General features: G+C 36.7%; 2 protein-coding genes across 2 annotated transcripts; one reads left to right on the top strand and one right to left on the bottom strand.

Moving 5' to 3' along the window:
- Positions 1-54: 54 nt before the first annotated feature.
- LOC113321819 (histone-lysine N-methyltransferase ATX4-like) lies at positions 55-7291 on the bottom strand. Its single transcript, XM_026569741.1, has 22 exons — positions 5474-7291; positions 5301-5356; positions 4973-5192; positions 4423-4491; positions 4270-4338; positions 4057-4148; positions 3844-3936; positions 3606-3741; positions 3312-3417; positions 3106-3205; positions 2873-2997; positions 2592-2737; positions 2344-2448; positions 2184-2248; positions 1865-2078; positions 1652-1747; positions 1515-1571; positions 1331-1420; positions 1116-1202; positions 965-1039; positions 717-817; positions 55-606 (listed from the first exon to the last, which is right to left on the bottom strand). The coding sequence occupies exons 1-22, from the start codon at positions 6578-6580 to the stop codon at positions 516-518; spliced, it is 3300 nt and encodes a 1099-aa protein (XP_026425526.1). The 5' UTR covers positions 6581-7291; the 3' UTR covers positions 55-515.
- Positions 7292-15242: 7951 nt separating this feature from the next.
- LOC113323189 lies at positions 15243-17710 on the top strand. The gene is made up of 8 exons (XM_026571465.1): positions 15243-15362; positions 16012-16205; positions 16312-16417; positions 16516-16598; positions 16723-16786; positions 16873-16990; positions 17150-17307; positions 17406-17710. The coding sequence occupies exons 2-8, from the start codon at positions 16105-16107 to the stop codon at positions 17493-17495; spliced, it is 720 nt and encodes a 239-aa protein (XP_026427250.1). The 5' UTR covers positions 15243-15362; positions 16012-16104; the 3' UTR covers positions 17496-17710.
- Positions 17711-20599: the final 2889 nt, after the last annotated feature.

Below are 20599 nucleotides of genomic sequence, written 5' to 3'. Positions count from 1 at the left end.
ATTCATCTTCTGAGGAATTTCATCATCATCATAGAAAGCATGGAATAGAAAGAATAATGAAAAAAATGCTTCATATTAAATATTTAACAAAAATGGAAATTTTACACTGAAAGGCAAGGCCGGGCTGTCCATAATAAACTACTGAAGGTAAATTCTTGACTATAACAAAAATGGAATTCTACATTAGATATCTCATTTATGATATTCCAAGATTGTAATTTACAAGAATTTTCAAACTAATTTACTTAAATGGGGGATTGGGACAAATTACAAAGAAGAAGAAGAAGATGTGAGATTCTCCCTGTACGATGATGTGATTTACATCAACACCGCGCGCGCCAAACTTGGGGTTTATTGATTGATTTACCAGAGCATCAATAATCTCTTTAAAAACTGTTGAGATCGATCTTGTCCTGTGTGGTGAGTGAGTGACAAATGATGTCTGTCAGTGGGGGGGCTCCATGTGGAGAAACAATTTTACTTTCTGTTCTTGTTTTTGACTGTGCATGTTGTTGTTAATTCATGTATTTCCGGCAGTTTGCTGATTTACAGAGGCAGGGAACTTTGCAGTCGTCAGACTCGTCCGGATCAAACAAGTAGTCGTATCTGTTAAACAATAAATCAAGTTATTTGGGCAAATCACCATTGTTAAGATATAAAGAAGGAAGAAAAGATGATGCGGTGACAAAAGAAAGTTGGAGTGAAGGAGTATATACGTTAGCTCGTCACCAGCCGAAACATTTGTCTTGGCGATAAGTACAATCCTACTCTCATCATCCCCAACACTCATGATCCTCGCATAACAGTTTGGCATGCACTGCAGAAAGAAAAGTAGAGCTGTTTAGAAACTTGAATAGAATTGGGAAGACAAATGCCAAAATTTAGGTTGCATTTACGCATATAACTAAAAGCCTGGCCGACCAATCTTGAAAAGGTCAGAAGCGCCGCAGAAAAGTGAACTTACTGAGTGGTTAATCAAGCGTGCGATATTCCCTTTATCAGTTGCATCGACCACAACTTCTTCGCTGATTTTAAACAGCTGCAAAACCAAATTCAGTTGGTTACAAAACAAACGAGATAGCACATAAGATGAAACTAATAGAAACAGGACTCACATAACAGTCTTTGCCTTCTCTTGCGTACTGTTTCTCTCTCAAATCTGCAACACTTCGCCTCATCATCTCCCCACGATACTCAATGACCTAATCACATGCGCGGAAATTCACACACGATGAGCAACAGTTTCTCCAGAATTGATTTAATGGTCAAGAAACTTCAATCCGACAGAAGGAAAATAAAGTCCTAGCAAAATGTTGCAGTCAAAGAATACCATATCTCCTTCTTGGATATTTTGACGCGCAAAGAGGCCCCATCCATGAATTCCAGATCTACCGAAGCAAACCTTCTCGTGCTCAGTTTTCTGTATCAACGTATAGAAGTTAGTTAATACGATGAGAAAAGTGAATATGGTAAGCAAGAAAGAAAAACATCAACACCAGGGAGCAGCTATTCACCTGTAAATGGCGAAGGCGATCCTTAAAAGTGGAAAAGGACTTATTATCCTGTTGCTCCTGTAATAAAAAAGGGACATTTATGTTCTCAGTTTGCCGCCAATTTATTGTACAACTACAAAGTAAGAAAAAACAATTACCTTAGCTGTTCTCAGGCACTGTATCACTTCTAAAGAATGACGACAAGGTCCTATTAGTCGATGTGCTATTGCTTCTCGTCGGACTCCAGGTATTCTCTATAAAGATGAAGTCAAAGAAGTTATGATCAAATAAGACCGATATAAAAGTAAGACAATGATGGGTTTTCCTTTTCATAGTTATTTATTGATTTCTACTGTGTATGATTTATGTACCTTGTTTTTTGTTTTTTGGAAAACTCTACACCTTGCAGCAGAAAATGGATCTTGGTGATCGGTTTCTTCTGCTATTGGATCTTCTGGGACTTCTTCTATCTTCGCCTTAGAAGAAATTAGCCTTGTGCCAGTTTGCTTCTTTTGAAGCAAGCTTTTTGTATTGAAAACTCCTGATGGAGTCTGAATAACCAAAGCATTATCTGGATTTGGAGCCCTGAAGGAGCGAAAAATACCAAAATTGAGTGGCCTCGTTCGCTAATCCAACTATTTTTCACTTTTTAAAACTATCAATAGGATCGAAAAGACAAATATATCTTACTTGTGAAAAGCACAATATGAGACCATCTTTGTGATCTGTTTCCCTTTTACCTCTTCGCAATGCAACTGTTAGTCAAACCAAAGAACTAGAATCAGATCACGAAATAACAAAGAGGATCAATGTTAACATATTATAAACAACTGTTCTTCGAATGATTTACCTCCATACGATATCCTGCCCTCGAAGCACACATAGTGTGATAATAAGTGGAGCACTTGTAACATTGTGTGCACGAACCATGCATTTGCTGACAAATCACACATACCTACAGATCCACGGCAGAAGAGGAAAAACACCCATTTATTAACATGAACCCAGCAACATCAACAGAACAAGATTAATAATAATAAACTGGTCAAAAAAGGACAAAAAAGGTCAATGGTGTACAATAATGCACAAAATGTTTACCTTCACAAAATTATTAGATGGAATACTCAAGATTCCAAGTGCAGGCTCCATTATTTCATCACTAGCAAAAGAAACTTCTGGTTGGAACCAAGCACACGTTACATGAACCCACAATGTCTTGATATCAGTTGGTTTTAGAGCACCCCCTGAAGAAGAAAAATATTCAATAACTTATACAAGCAATCATTCGTCCTTCGCACATGAAATTCATGAGCTAATAATTTACATAATTAAAAAGATAAAAGTCACTGCAGTTCATCAGAATCAAGAAATCCACACACCTTTTACAGGGCAAAGGCAACACTCCCTTTTTACATCAGGTTCTTCACATGCTCTGCAAACCCATGACGTGAAGTCCTGAATATTTCTTGCTCCATAGCATTCTTGGTGAACTGCGATTTGGCACCTGGAAAACATTTGATAAAGTTTGATACTGTTTGGAAAAAAAAATATTGTATACCACACACCAAGATACTCGCCAGGCAAGTGGTAAGAAAGTTAATAATATAAGTACCTGTTGCATATGATAATTTTATTGTAATCATAATCTTCCACCCATCTGCAAACTGCACACCTTTCTGTTGTCCATTTCGCATGAACGGGTTCATACTTTTCTGTGATTACGAAAGCGTACAATTGTCATGATTATGTTCTTGCAAGCCACATATACAGGAATAAACACTTCAACTAAAAATTTGTTTCCAGGTAGAGAAAGCTAACCTTGCAAAAACGATAGAAGCTTTTGCCTTCTTGACTTCATAGAAGGTTTTTTAGGGGGATTTGCAGAAAACAGACCACGTTCATGATACTCAGAAATCTGCAGCATCTGAAACATTCACAAATAGGATGGCGACTGTTAATCTCTTGACCAGAAGATTATAGATAGAATTGTCAGTGATCCAAAGTCATCACTGCATCCCTAGTGGTACTTATATGTGACATGTTCTCCTCAAATAACATGTGCCACGAACATATCCTCTACTACTATATGTAAAATAAACTTCAATTACTAACCCATTGTTCAAGTGATAACATCGAACCCTTCACTTTAACACTCTTCTTCCAATTTTTATTTTTTGAACCTATATGCTTCTTCCATTCCATAAGTGTCTGCTTCTCTGATCCACAATAACCACACTTGCATTCAACTCTGCAAGAAAAGGTGAACAATTAAACAAATAAATAATGCCGAGAACCTCACATCATCCACTTGAAATCATAGAGAATGTAATTGGATGAGTTTGACACTTACAAATGTAGACTAGGAAAGTATGTCCCTTCCACACCAATGCAAACAACAGCTATCTTGCTTGGCGGCATTAATGGGATATTCTGTTTGTTAGATCTGTAACCAGCACAATAGCTTAATCAGGGATGAAATATGAAGGAAAACAACTACCAAACAGTGTATGCAATTACCAAGGAAGTCAAACCAGATATAGCAAAGAGAACGGTGGAGAAGTACCTCATTTTTGGCCGATATCTTTCAGAATCTGATAGGTCGAAATTGAACTTCGCTTTGCAATCGGGGCAGTAATAATTAGAGGTTTCCGAATCCTTTAACAAAAGGGAAAAAAAGAATTAACTCAAAAACCCCATTGTACTCAGAGAATAGAAATGTGGAAAAGAGGGCAACTATGAAATTTCGCAACGTCACAGCAATGAATTATAGAATCACCTTCATAAGGATTGTAGATGTTTTGTCACACTCCGCATGAACCCGAAGTTTACATCCATTACAACGTACCTAAATCGGTGAAAAATCATCAGTAATATTGATCATATAGCTTATGTCAGTGAGAATAGAGATTAATTTTTTATATGGTCTCACCCAACTAACACCGTCTGAATGATTCAATAACCTCCTGCATACGCCACAACATTGTTTGGACTTCGGTAGCTGCAACCACATTGAAAAACACCAGATCCAAATGGTCACATTTAAAACGCACAGGAAGTACCAACAATACAACTGGTATGTTCTAAGGACTATTGACTACATTATCCTTATGGAAGACATAATCCTTCTTTAGGTTGTCTCTTGTTTCAGTTCCTTCAACACAAAAGTAGGAAGAAGGTCTATTTCACAATGTAAACTCTCATCTGTTATTTACATTCTGAAATCTACCTAAGAACCCCAAGACAAGCTACAAGCCTAGATTTGCTACCATCTTCATTGGATAACAGATGCTCAACCATAACTACTTTCATCATAATCGGGAAACAAAAGGTACGACTATTACTAAAAGACGAAAGAAAACAAGACAAACTAAGCGCAAGAAAACCTAGTGTTCCACGTATGTTAAGTTTAGCACCTACAGTGTTGCTTTGGGGAAAAAAGAAGAAAGAGAAAACGAAAAGAGGACTGATCGTCCACTTACCTCGGTATGAGAGTGATATCCCCGATATCGATCAGAATCAGTTGTTGTTCCTTCGATCTTCCCATTGGATATTGAAGGATGGTAACCTGACTGCCAAGACACCGTGTCAAGCTGAATCGTTGGCAACTCTACAAAACCATGCACTGCTAGAAAAGCCTCCTCTATCGCATTCCGAAGATCAGTAGGCTTGCTCTTGTGTAATTGGGTCTGCCCTTGAAATCTGATAGAAAACCAAATATTACAAAATACACATCTCCATACCGAACCCCAAGTTGCAATTAAGCCAAAGACTAAAAAACCAGAAGGGAAGAGAGAGTAAACCACACACCTGTCTACATACTCAATGAAAGGAAAAAGCATCAAGCGTTTCACCCATGCATATTCCTGCTTGCTCATCAATAATGGGTACATAATTCAGACACAATTCCAACAAAACGAAACAAAGCTAATTTTAGGTTTGAAACGGGAAAAAGAAAATATGATGCCAAGTAATTTACTTACTCTATCTCTCCCGTTCCCGGAGTAGCCAAAGAACATAACACAAGTAGTTCCATGAACATACATGCTCAGAACCTTTTTAGGAGCTTGCAATGCTGGATCAATCACAATAGCAGGCCAAGCAGGATATTTCCCTGACTTCGCCCAAACTACATCCCCTGCGACAAAATCCGAATCCCCCTTCCCATCATCCACTGCATTGTCGTCAAATCTCCTTATCAACACATCCTTATGATCCTCATCTTCACTCACTCCCCTTGGCTCATAAATCACCTTACTACGTGAACTCGTGTACTTCCTCATACCAGCAAACTTGTTATACCCCAAATAACTATGCTGCTTTACATCCTCTTCTTCCTCGTCTCGATACGACGTGACATACTTAGTAGGACAATTATTATAACCGTTACTACTACCATGTTTCTCCAATTTACTAAACTGTTTCTTAGCAATCAATCTGTTGTTAATAATGTTTCTACTCTTACTATAACTACTAAACATTGATGATTTTTCCTTTTTAATTGTAGGAATAACTCCTCTTAGTTGTTGTTGTTCGTGTTCATCTTCTTCTTGTTCTTGTTCAATGGGTGGTGCATTTGTTTCTTTATCTTTCTTCCATGGATCAAGAACTGAATCATTAAAACGAGAAGGAAGTACCTGAACTCTTCCTCTTGATGTTTTAACTAGTGGCGGACGAACTAGTTGAGCTGCTGCTGCTGCCACCACTTTCTGCCGCTGCTGGTGTTGATAATGCTTCACACGACCATTTCCATTGACATTAACAACATTCTCTTCTTCCTCGTCTTCCTCCTCTTCTTCTTCTTCTTCTTCTTCTTCTTCTTGTCTTCTCCGTATTCGAATAATTTCTTCGAATTCATCATCATCATTATCCTCGGGAAATCTCCCACGGAATCCATTGTAATTAAATGCAGCTCTACTAAAAGCAATATCACCAAGCAGATCAAGCGCACAATAACCACCATTCATCGTCGTCTTCCGTTTCTTACTCCGGTGTTGTTGTTGTCTTCTGGCGAATTCATCATCGTCTTCTTCAGTTTTACACCGTTTCAGAATCGGCATTTTGGTTTTCAATGCCTTTTTAATTATCATCTTGCTCGAAATTTGAGGACCCAAATTCTAGGGTTCCCTTAAAAAAATTCAATTTAATCAGAATCTGAATTCCTCGTCTTCTAACTCAACCATTCTCTTGAATCATCACACAGAAGACAAATTCAAGTCAGTTGTCAACTATTAAGACCTAATTAAGAAGAATAAGAAAATAATAAAACTGTCGCTAATTTTTTTTTGTTGGGTCTGTTCTTCAACGAGAGAACGAAGAAGAACAGAGATGGAATTAGAGGTTGGATTGAATGATTGGAAGTTGAATTGGCGGGAAAAGTCTTTGGAGAAAGGCTAGGGTTTGAAGATGATTGTAGTTGCAGAGAGGAGTTGGGACGATGAAGAAGAAGAAAGGGATCTGTTTTTGTTTCTCTCTCTAGGCGTATTTTTATGTCATAACTACCCCTCTTTTTTCCCTTTCCTCTTCGGATTTCGCCTAAGTTTTTCTTGAATGATTATGATACCCCAAGAATTATTTTATTTTATAATTTCCTTTCTTTTTCGATACGAATAATCAGAACAGAGACGAGCACGAATTGCACTTTGGGATTTTTTTAATTTCTATGTCATTTCTTCGACGGGTCCGGTGATGTGAAAACTGAAAGATATGCAATCTCCGACAGCCATGAATCATCATCAACCAACATCGCGTTTCCGTCGAAAAGGAGAATATACGAAAATTGTTTTGCACTGTGAGAAATTGCCATTCTTCGATGATTGGGATTCATGTGAACTCGCCGATGGTCAGTCAACTGGTTTATACCAATCTTCATGCTTTCACAAAATCCACGTATATCCTATGGATGTGGTCTGCTCAAACAGTCCAAAGATCCATCCAACGACAGGTGTACCACTCATTAAAAAACCTGGCTTCGTTGGGGTATATACCTAAATCGGGTCATTTTGAAGTAAAAACCAAGCCACCCCTTAACCTTGTATTTTCTAAATGCCTAATATATCCTTGTTTAATTAACACTTAAAATTCTGATTAGGTTAATTAAGATAACTGTTAGGGGGAAGCCACGTTTACTAAGGGAAAAAAGCTAATTTTGGGGTCGATTTAAGAATTGTTTTTTACCTGTGACCGTATATCCAACAACTAGGGCTGCACATAACCGTCCCAACCCGCACCCGCCGAAAAATACCCGCACCCGATTCAACCCACATAGGCATGGGTCGACTATGGGAGAGGCACGCGAGAACCCACCACCGTATGTTGGGTCGGTTGCGGGTAGAAACTTCCGTCACCCGAACCAACCCACCCACCCGCCCAAAACTATTCCTGACCCTTAGATTATCTAATTCTAACCTAGAATAAATCGCAGCCGTTGAAGAGATGAAATAAAAGACCTAACCTAATCGCATTTTTCACGAAACCCTTCTCTTCCGCCTCTTCTCTCCTTCTCAAACAGTCAGACTCCATTTTTCACGAAACCCTTCTCATCTCTCAAATCAGATTCGCTTTGTGGATCACCGACATCACCAGCAGCAAACCAATAACGGAAGGTAAGACTAGCAACCGCTGTAAACTTGTAATTTTTTGATTGTTGCTGGTGATGCTGTGATTTGATTTACAAAGCGAAGAGAAAGTGAAGAAAAGACACTGAGTCTGAGAGGGAGAGAAGAAGCTGTCGCTGAAGGGATTCAAGGGAACTGAAGAGAAGTTAGCGATGATTAGGGTTATGGCATTATATATCATTACTTCAACGGATGCGGTTCATCTAGGATAGGTAATCTAAGGTTTAGAATTAACTTAAAAATAATTAAGTGGGTGGGTGGGTTGGGTCGGATGAGGGAAGTTGTCACCCACAGTCGATCTACCATACAATGGGTTTTGATGTTGTGACCCATAGTCGACCCGCTCCTAGGTGGGTTGGGTCGGGTGTGGGTAATTTCAGGCGGGTGTGAGTTGGGTGGGTGTGTTGAGTCGGTTTTGTGCGGCCCTAGTTTAGGGTGTTGTTTTTTAATTTCAGTTTGGGGTTTAACTTCTTTATGTAATTTGAGTACTTATAATGGTGATTTCAATTAGGGTGTGATGAATTGCTTGTTTTTTGATTCATTGATTTTTTTTTTTTTTGTTACAGATATGGAAATGTTCGTGTGCTAGATCCTGTGCGCATGGTTCATTGATTAGAACTGAAGAAGACCGAAAGTCTTGGAATTGAAAAATAAAGGTTCATTGATTACTTTGTCTACTGAAACAGACATATGCCAGTCATCAACAATGATTTAGTTAGCATGCTTTTCAAGATTGGCTTGATTTTGTCTCTGTATTTAGTTGTTATAACTAGTATTGAATGAGCTAGCGTTGTTGTTGATGATGCCAAAGATATAGGTTTCCATAAATTGTTGTTGTTTCCTCTGCATTGGCTTTGATGGTGTTGGCATGTCTTTGATTACTTTAGGTTGGTGTGGTTTCTAAGTTTGAGTCTTGAAGACGGCAATAAAGCCACAACTTGGCCACACACTTTAGTTTACAAGTAATTCAGCTTTGTTATTTATCTTTTGATGTTGGTCATGTTAACTTTCGAAGTTGTGTTAATCACGTAATATCGATAGCTTCACTAGTTCTGACTTTATTATGAATGAAGCTTGATTCTCTTCTTGGTGAAGGGGGACTGTCTCATAATGTGTTTGGTATACTTTATTGGAAATATGAAATGATATTTGAGTTTGTTGATGTTCTGTAAATCATCCGTACAATGTGGGTGTTTGCTTGTCACAATGGATGCAGAGCTATTTGGTGACCTTGCTTCTTCTTCCATCGTCATAGATGATTGATTCCTATTGGCTTAGACAAGGTAATGACGCCAAGGGTCATTGTCAGTAGCTTGATCTTTCTGAGTTCATTGTTTGTCTGTTTCATCTTTCTTATTGTAACTAATTTACATACTTCGTTTTATTTCAGGCTTTCAGCGCATTCGGAGGTAAAACATCCACATCTTTTTCTATTGGTCGTTGCTGGTCGCTTTATATGATCTTTGGCTTTAGTATAGTAGGCAATACTCAATAGTAATGCACTCATTTATCTTTTGAGATTTGAACAATTGAACTCTGTTCTTGTTATTGTTAGCTTTATCACTTTGGAGTTTGCAATTTTGCATCAACTTCTTGCTTCTCTGGATTTTTATTATGTAAACACTTTTAAGTAAACACCTTGTCAGTAACTGTAACTGTATTATTGTAAATTTGTAATGTTTATTTTATTTTATGGTGGGTAACCCGCCACCCACCCGACCAACACCCGTCGTAATGTGGGTCGGGTGAAAACCGACCCATTGTGATGTTGGGTCGGTTGCGGGAGACAACTTCTGTTACCCGTCATCAGTGGGTTGAATGGTGGGTGAGGCCAAAACCGACCCAAACCGACCCATGTGCAGCCCTACCAACAACATTTCCGTTATCTTATTAGCAATACACATCATAATCACTTCAGAAATGAATGGCATCGAACGATGATTATTGGGGTAAATTAATGCGCAACCCTCACCTAAATTGTCACATTCCCGACAATTGACAGAAACACAGAGAACAAAAAGCATAATTACCAGCAAATTCTTCTTCTCCATGTGTTCTCGTTGATAATTAAAATTTATTCTCCTGTGATTAATATTATTATGAATGGTAGAATACATAGCACCTCTTGCTACATGCTTATATATAGTTGCGGCCTTTGGTCAGTCAACTTTCACTACTCCTTAATGCATGGGAATCACATGAATCACCAGATACTAATCTCAATAACTCTGTATGACATTCGCTGGACAACTAATGACTTCTATCTATCTAGTTAACCTATACTGTAAGAGCAATGTTAGTTAGGTTCTTATATCGATATCAACTTGGTTTTAATCAGACTTGGTGAATATTCAACGATTTTAACTGAAGAAGTTAATTTAAACACACTTTAGCATTTGGGTTCTTATTATTTTCCAGATTAATCTTCATTGGCCTTTTTATCGATATGATCAATTCTATGGATGTAAAAACAGTAGCAAACTAAGCCAATTCTTTTTGAGGAGAAAGCTAGGCCATAGCATATTGTACATGCTTGTGATTTTCTCATTCCGTCCATGATGAATCATTCCGAAACAAAACAAAAAATCAAGTAAAAATCTTATCCTTAGATCATTTTAGATGTGATCTCAGAATCATTATGATTTTGTACCTGAATGATTCATTCATCACATTTAATTACATCAAGTTAAAATCAGAATTGTCATTATCATTGAATTTGGAGTTTTTGGGTATGTGGTTTTATCAAGTCAGATACATCTGATCAAAAATTAAGAATCCATTAATGGGGATTTTATTTTTTATTAATCCACCCCAGGTCCAGCTTTCCATTTAGTAAAAGTGGCTTTCCCCTTATCAATTATCTTAGTTAATTGAGTTTAGGTGAATTAATTAAGTAGATTAAAACTTATGAATTTAAGCTATCATATTTTGTTTTTGAATGAATTCATGTGGGAAGATTTTGATGTGTTTTCTTGATGGAACGAAGTCATCTTCTACTACTGTTGTTGTTGTCAAAGATAGATCTGTTGTTGTTGAAGATTTAATTAGGTTTTTGTTTTTCTTGGTGTTTGCTGTGATTGGTGATGAAGATGAAGACGAACTCAAGATAGATCTGCTATTGTTGAAGATTTAATTAGGTTTTTTGGTTTTCTTGATGTTGCTGCGATTGGAGATGATGATGGAGATGAACTCGTCAAACCCTAGAAATCTGCTGCTGTTGTTGAAGATGAAGATTTATGCGTTTTGTTGTTGCTGTTGTTGCTTAAGATGAACTTCATCTCTGGAATGAACTTCATTACTGAAATGAACTTCATTTTTGGCATGAACTCTGTTGTTGATGAACATAATCGTTTATATAGGTTTTTATCAGGAGTTCATTCTAGAAATGAACTCTGATTTATATAGGTTTTTATCAGGAGTTCATTCCAGAAATGAACTCTGGTTTATATAAGTTTTATGAGGAGTTCATTCCAGAAATGAACTCTGGTTTGTTCTTAGTAATGAAATTTGTGTAGAATTTTATAATGAAAATAATGAAGTTCGTTCATATGTGATTTAATTTGATTTTTATTAGGTTTTCATTTGTAAGAATGAACTTTGATGGTTCATCACACAGAATGAACTGCTACAAAAAAATAAGTAAAAATTAACATAGAAGGGTATTTTTGTCTGTTTTATATTTTTAAATAATCATGGACCAAACAGACATGAACCCACCTAAAAAAGGACCAAACGATATTTTTTCCTATATTTTACAAATAAAAGCCTCTTATAGGCGATACTACGGTCCTCGAGCTAAGCAGAATCGCAGGCAACGTCTGATGAGCAACCCCAACCCAAGGCTGCGTTTCCTTTTGCAAGGAGGCCCCACGAGTAAAATCTGAAACGTGGCTTAAACGAGCGCAACTGACGATCGCCCATGCAGGAGTTACACGGAATCGCGGAAGCCTGGTTGAAGTGAAAAACTCCTTGGTCAGGAAGGATAAGTGAAAACAGCTTATAAGAGTAAAATTTGTGATTATTTGTCACTTTAATCAGCGGACTTACTTTAAGTGTATTTTGTTTGTTTAATAAAACAATATGATCTTTCTTGATGACAGCAATTTCCTATGGTTACTGTTACCGTTCCGTATAATACAAAACAATTCTCGTTACTGAATGCATTATATGGGTAACTTCTCATAAAATTTAGTACACCTCGTCCTCTCAAGAAGAGGATAGGATTAAAAACTAATCCCACCATACGTGACCTCTTGGTAAGTAAACCAGAATAGAAAATGTCACTTTGCAACAATACATCCAAGCTGTTACTTCTCATGCAGAACTGTTCCGACCGGACCAACCATTCTTTGTTATTTCTCATACAAAATTGTTCTCGGTTGGTTATGCATTTTGTTAGTTAGATTGATAATAATATGGTCATCCTTATTAACTAAAGACTTAAAGTCCTAGACAAATAAAACCCTAATTTTTTATTGGCCGAAATATGCCTTTTTTTGAGTTTTGTTAAACGAGAGTTTTCGTTAGGACACTTGGCAACGTATGATTGGGATAAATAAAAACAAATTTAATTTGGAATTGAAACCGTGAAAACTTGAATTAGAAAACGTGACTATGTTAGGAAACTAATTTTAGCATAAAAGGAAAACCTAATAATGTATATAAAGGCACAACACCATTAAGATTCGTAAGACTTCAGCACAATGATATTTACAAAGAAAAAAATTATACTGTAATGCAACAAAGATGGAGATAAACGGAAGACAAAGGGTGAAACAAAAAGATCCATTGACAACAGTGCCTCGCACAAAAGGTCTGTATCTTTTCCGTTGCTCTGTATAGTTTCCATACTAACATATAAGTGTTTGTAAAAATCTCTTTAACGACTTTCCTTGGTTGTGCTTCCTGAAAGAACAACGTTCATGAATTAGCTGGAAGAACTGGTACAATGCAGGATACAATTGGTGTCGGGACTTTCTATGATGAGGGGAAGAAATGTGTAGCAGAAATTTTGATGCTTCAACTTTGAAAAACAAGGCTTAAACATCTGCATTGCTAGGATTTTATATATATAAGGACCTTGGATTATATATTGATGATGAACGTGTTGTAAGCAATTTCAATACTACTCGAGCACTAAGAGCTAAAGCCTGGACAGTTCAATCTCTAAGAGTACAACGGAGGAAGTTTCTGTTATATATTTCCTCCGTTCCATTTTACCTGATGTTTTAGGGTTTTTTTTATGTTCCAAAATAGATGATAGTTTTAGTATTTTCCTCATATTCTCACTGATTTGCCTTCCTTTGGAATCATACAATATCATTAATTTTTATTGTAATCAATACTCTAATTTTAAATCTACTCTAGTTTGGTAGTATATCCCAAGTAAATTACTAGGGAATTGATAACTTTTTCTAAAATCTAGAAACTAAAACTAGTCATTTAAAATTTTAAAAAGAATTAATATGGGTAGAATTGGAATTTTTTTTATTTTCTATGGTATTTCCTAATCCCCGTGAAAAACTCTACCACGTCAAGTAAATCGGGAGGGAGGGAGTACGTAGCACTATGCTGGTGGCCTTAGTTTCCTAACGGAAGGAGAAAACATTTGACTAATTAACATTGGGAATGCAAGTGAATTTCCACCGACACAGGTTGCGAAACAGTGAAAGAGCGGTGATAATCAAGAACGTGGGAAACTCACCAAATGACTTAATATTACCGGAAGCCAGACATTACAAAACAAAGGAACCGTTACGATAGGAGCCTAAAAGTTAATTTGCAATGACTTCCCTTGATGGAGGAATATTTCCGTCCGTAGGAGGCTTTGGAATTCATAAAATGAAACTGACTATGTCATAACTATTTTAAAGACAAAAATTATGGATAGTGTTAGTGGTAAGGGGTAAAACTGAATCCGATATAGAACCTAAGTAAGACCTGGGTATTGTGATTATCTACTTCATCCGTTTATGGGAAAGAGTTATTATTGTTTTTTTGAGTTTGGCGTATCTTTAGACTAAAATCAAAAGTTAACTTCAAAAAGAAAACTTAACTTACCGTGTTTGTTTATAGAACGTCCAAATTCAATTCGGAAGTCGACTACCTACTATATTAGGATTTTTTTTTCCAAATTAAAAAAATACATATTTTCTACAAAAACAAAAAAAATCTGCACATATTTTCTTATCTTTTCTCTACCTATTTAGTGTATTTGCCCCGTCAAACCAAATCAAAACTACATTGTCATGGGGCGTGGCGAAGCTCCGCACACACCAAATCAAAACTGCATCGCCACGGGGCAGGGGAAGTCTACACCAAGTTAAAAATAAAATAAATGTCCGGTGCGTAGCACGGGCACAAATCTAGTAGAAGTGAAATCAGCCACTTCTCTCCTACGCAAATAACGTGCAATGGCCCAGGGATGTGAAATTGGATGGGTCAACTGGTTCTACGATTTTCTTTCCCCCATTATTATATTTTCTTGAAATTAAGATTAACGGGAAAAAAAATAAATCTATCTCCACCCAAATCGTTTAAGAAATCAGAGTACCTTTTAGATATCATCTCATAAGTTTGATTTTTGACTTATAGAAATAAAAAAATCAAAAATTAATTTGGGTACACGATTTCTAAATGACTTCTAATAACAAAAATGTTAATTTTTTGTGAAGAAAAAATATTTTGCTTCTGGCTTTTCTTCTGGCATCTGGTGAGGCTTGTTTAGCGGACAACATCCACTTATGGATAAGGTTCAATTTGCGTTATGGATGAAGCCAGACAGTCCAAATACTTTTTTGTTAAAATTCACAAAAACACTGAATTGGAAGTGGCACACTTACATGTATGATGCATCCTTTTAAAAATATCTTGTTTGTCCTTTGAAAGCAAATTAGAGTCGGAGATATCACTTCTCAATAGGAATCACTTCCAATTCCGACTAGTATTCCGGGAAGAAGGCAGGAAAAAGTCAACCGTGTGAATATCCAAAAATCCGATCTGGACTGCAGTATAGACTGACCAATTAACATGCTCCAGCAAGCAAGGAGACAATGATTTAAGAGGGGTATTTATGCCATTTCGACAAAAAAACAATATAAGTATCTGTACTCAATTTTACAGGTAGACTCAAACAAACACAAACACTCTGTAATTGGTCAAAATCTTTTTCTTTTTTTTTCCGCGAACAAACAACGAATTCCCTGTAATCTCTCTCTTTCTAGAACTCCAAAAGGCTGCATCAAATCGAAACCAGGTAAACTCAATTGTTAACTAGTACTTACATAAATTCCTTTAACTAATCACATGTACATCAAACCGTAGTTCTTTGATTTCAGTATCAACATCCTTTTTTTTTTTTTTTTTTTTTTTTTTTTTTTTTTTTTTTTTTTTTTTTTTTTTTTTTTTTTTTTTTTTTTTTTTTTAAATCCCATGTATTTAATCTTATTATGATTGATGTCATATGACTATTTGTTTCTGCTGAATTATTGATCAACAAGTAATTTCATGATCTGGGTTTCTTTTAGTTTTGAGCTAAAATATCAAATTGGTAAAGTAGAAGTGTTTCTGTTGAATTTTGACATAATTTTCAAGTTTATCAATGGATGTTTACAATTACTAGTAGTGATCTTCGATGAATGTCTGTTTAAAGACGTCGATCGAATGGGTTTTGAAATTTTATGGTGTCTTATTAGGTTTATGCTGTAATAAAGACTACTATGTCGCCATGAATTTGAAGTTGGTCTATGGGTCGTGGGCGGTGATTCAGCGTATAGTAATAGTGTGTACTTATAAGCACTATGGTTGAACTAGGAAACAAAGCATTACACATTCACCCTTTTAGTCCAAACTACAGAACTACAATCTGGTTTTGATTATGGATATTGTTTGTGTGTTTTTTGAAGGTGTTCAAGAGACATTTTCGTGTGGCAGCAAACCGAAGTTGAGTTAAACCTAGTGGAACTCATGTTTAGTCCTGGGATTTGGAAACTAACTTAATGGATGATAGTCTTTATGGGAATGTAAAGGTATTTAAGGATCACTTTGAAGTTTCAACACCAATTGCGGATCGTACTTTGAAGATTGATCACTCTATCAGGTCATACTTCTTGTCTTTAAGTTGTTGTTCTGTCTCAATTTTTATGCACTTGGTTTAAGATGTTTTTATCTGCTGTGATGGCTCATGGAGAACTTCTGAATTATAGGTCCCAGAGTCGTTCTAGTTCTAGAAGAAAGTTGATGAAAGCTGCATCTATGTTAAGATTGTTTAGTTTACCTGGTCTTCCTTGGGGAAGTGGTAGTCAGGAGAAGGTACGACAACATTGTTGCATTCCGTACTTTCTGCTCTCCTGTAGCAGTCAATGACATTCCAATGTTTTGTTTATTCAAGTAATATCTATGTTTTTTAGGTGGAACTAACTGCTGCACAAGTAGAATCCCTTCGAACTGAAATCGTTGATTTAGAAGAAAGAGAAGCCCACCTGAAAGCTCAGTAAGAACGACTGCTTCTAAATTGTTTGTTTGTTTGTATAACTTAATTGTTTTGACCAGCCATACCTGTATGGTTCATCTTGTATAACTTTTGTTTTTGACCTGGACTCTTATCTCCTTTTCAGATTGGAACAAATTGATGAAATTTTGAGGTCTGCGCGCCTGGCTGGCTATTTGTTTATCCGAACCGTAATGACTATTTCCCTCTTAAAAATCCCCCCGCTGTGTGCAAAAAGCGTGCTGAACTGATGATTTTTCTTTTGTTGTTTTGGCAGAGATGGACAGCATTACCAGGAGAGCCACCTCCCCTAGATGATGCTGAGGTTGACGACTGGCTTCCTCGTTTTCTCGTTCTGCACGGTCCATGCATCTTTTTCTATTTACGGTCTACAGGTAACGGGATAGTCAAGTTTCCGCGCATAAGACTATTAGCTATCACCCTGGCAAAATTACCATATGCAGATTTCGGCATTCTGGCCTCCATTTTCTAATGGCCAGTAAGGCATGCTGCCAAGTTCGGTTCATGAGTCATGTATCGTTTATTTGTTGCAGACTTTAGCCCACAAGATTCCACTCTACTGTCTGATATTGTTGAAGTCGGTCCGCTTCCAAGCTTCATAAGAGAAGAAGATGAGCAGACAAGATATCCATTTTATATGTTAACTCGCCAGGGACTACGCTTTGAGTGCTCAAGTCCATCTCAGATACAGGTAGGCTTACATTAGTACCACTGATCTTCTTTCAGTTATTCAGCATTTACATCAAAATATACCAGTGGAACTAAAGCTTTCAATGGGTGATACTGCAGGTGGATGCTTGGTTGACAGCACTACGGATTGACTGTAAATCGATGCCTGAAACAACAACTACACAACCCCAAGACTTGAGCAAGTCATAATGTTAATGCAGTTTGGCGAAAATGTAAATAGACTAAATAGATTTAAGTAGTGATAACTTACATTAAAAAGGTCCATTGTCTGGACTCTGGGATACTGTTGTTCAATTCCCAATGTGTATAGCCAAAATAGAGTAACTTTCTTACTGTTTTATGAAACTACTTTGTCTGTTTTCTTTCATTTCAACCTCATGCCATGGGCATCATTCAACGCTCAACCACTTGGTGACTGAATTGAGATTCAGAACATATAAATCTGCTATACCCTTCTCTTCTTTAGCTTAAGAAAACTCTTTTTTAGCACTCAAGTCTTAACTAGCTTGGTTATCTTAAGCTGAATGACTACTCACCAGTCACCACGAGGGTCGGAGTCCGATGTCTGATTAAGGAGAACCCAAAAATTTACCAGGAGGTGCAAGTAAGATAAAATGGGCTTGGGAGCCCAATATCTTATGTTAGGCTTTAGGAATCAATTGGGCTGGGTGTGCTGGTGCAAATTATGCTTTCATAACGGGCTCCGCCCCTTCAAACTTTGCAACTCTTCCAAAAGCAGAAGTAGGTTTCTTAGAGAACCCTCATTTTGGGCATACCAAAATCTTTCTAGGCATACTGAATAAAGACAAAAAGGATGTGAAATAACAAAATCAGATATCCCCTTTACCAAATTGTTTTTTAATGGCTAATTCACCCTTTACGTATTAGTGTTAATAATTTGGATTAGTGATTAAAACTTTTGTTTAGTGATTAAGATAATTTTCAGAATTATAAAGGTTGTTTAGATGAAAAAATTTGGGAAAAAAAAAAATATCAAAGTTTTGATTGAGAAAGAGAAGGAGAAAGTGAGAAAAAATTTCGTCTTGGTTCAATGGAGGATGAGGAGGGTCATAATTCGTCTAAAAAACCTAGGAAAATACACATCAACTACAACAATGATTTCCAATGGTTAATTTCTTTATGGTTCGGCGAACCAGGTTGAGGTTCGGCTTAAATCTATGAGCCTAACCAACCAATTGATGAACGGTTCGGCTCGCTGAAACTGTTTACAGTATGCGCCAAACAAATATTTTCCACTTCCAACCCATTTGCTAGACACTAGTTCGGCTTGTATGAAAGTTTAATAGAAAGCCGAACCTCCTCCTGAGAGTTTTGGAATAAAAATTGTCAGTGGTTCGGCTTATATATTGAAAATCGTATGAGCCGAACATATTATTATTAACGGTTCGGCACATATTGAGAATATCGTGTAAGCCAAAACCTCTATATGTTCATGGTTCAGCACAAAATATGATTATCGTATGAGCCGAACATATCATTATTAACGGTTCGGCACATATTGAGAATATTGTATAAGCCAAAACCTCTATATGTTCATGGTTCGGCACAAAATATGATTATCGTATAGGCCGAACATAACTATTAATTTCCCTTTGTAGTATTTAACCTTGTGATTTTCTTTGTAGTTCGGCTCAAAACTGATATGCATTTTAAGCCGAGTCGTTCATATGCACTTTCAGGGTTCAATTTCAAGAACAGTTCGGCGCAAATCTAAACTTAATTTTAGGTTTTTGTATCATAAATCGACGATTATCAATTAACTTTTCACGAATAGAGAGGAGGTTCGATTAACTTTTCTAGAATCGTCAAATAACTTTTCACGAATCGACGATAATCAATTTCGGCGATGGTGGATGAAAAAATAAATAGAGAGGAGGTTCGGTGAGCGGCAGAGGAGATGAGAAAGAAGAAAGGTTGGAATGAAACTGATTTTGTGTTTGTTAGTAATTTAAGAGATTTAAGGGTATATAGGTAATTGGACTACCCATAGGGTACCCCTTATAAGGTCACCCAAGTTAGGACTATTACTTTGTATGCCTAGAAAGATTTTGGTATGCCCAAAATCTTCTTAGAAGGGAAAATTAGGGGGAGGCCCAAAAAAAAATATTCTCATTGCCAGGCCCACAATTAATTTTTAGTACCGTGACACCCATAATTATATGAAATCGTTAAAAATGTCTGCATGACGCGGATTATGCATCCGCATGACGGGTTATGCATCAGGGGTATAATTGACAACGCAACTTGGATATAACATATCTAAAAATCCGCGCCTTGGAATTTTACAAATTTTATATCATTGGAAATCTTTTTAAGAGAGCTACGCAACGAGTACAAACAAGAATATCAAAATTTTCTTTTTTACGAAAAAATCGGAGGTGATCATCATTTTTGGCAAAATTTTCGAAAACTTGATACATAACCATTATGCATCCACCAAAAAAGATGCATAACACATTCTGCAGACGCATAACGAATTATCCAACCATTTTTTCACTGCATAACAAATTATGCATTTGGATAACAAAGTTATGCATCTATAACAAGTTATGTAACCATTGTTTTGGTTGATTTTAGTGCGTACATAAAAAAAATTGATGCATAATGCAGTATGCATCCATATTTACGGATGCATATCAGGTTATGCACCCATTTTCTTGACTGCATAACATGTTACGCAAATATTATTATAGGTGCATAACGTGTTATGCAACCTTTTTTTTTGTTGGTTTCAATACTAACAAAATGTAGCTACGCGCATAACGTGTTATGCAACCATTCTCTGTACTGCATAACAAGTTATACAAAAAAAAAAGGCTGCATAACTTGTCATCCACCTACAATAATAATTGCATAACGTGTTATTGAACCATTTTATGGACTGCATAACAAGTTATGCAACAATTTTCGTAGATGCATAATAGGTTATGCAACCATTTTCGAAGCTGCGTAACAAAATTATTCAACCATTATGACCAACGCCAACACCATTATGATATTATTGATTCAGTTCCAACCATTAAGACATAATTAAGCCAGAGAACATCATAACAAGGTGTCCTCACCACCCAACACCACCACCAAAACCTTAAACCCCGAATTTACATATTCTAGGAGATTAAAGGATTTGCAGTAAAAGAACTTACATAAATATGAGCCAATATCAACTCCTCTCATAAAAAGAACTGGAAAAATGATACGAGGAATCCAAATAGGACCAGAATACGTACAACTGATCCTAACTATGAACTACAGGACCTAATTGCCCCACA

The sequence above is a fragment of the Papaver somniferum genome, chromosome 11, assembly GCF_003573695.1.
Source record: "Papaver somniferum cultivar HN1 chromosome 11, ASM357369v1, whole genome shotgun sequence".
NCBI lineage: Eukaryota > Viridiplantae > Streptophyta > Magnoliopsida > Ranunculales > Papaveraceae > Papaver > Papaver somniferum.
Note: the sequence above shows the minus strand (reverse complement) of the source record. Positions and strands in the feature narration are given on the sequence as shown.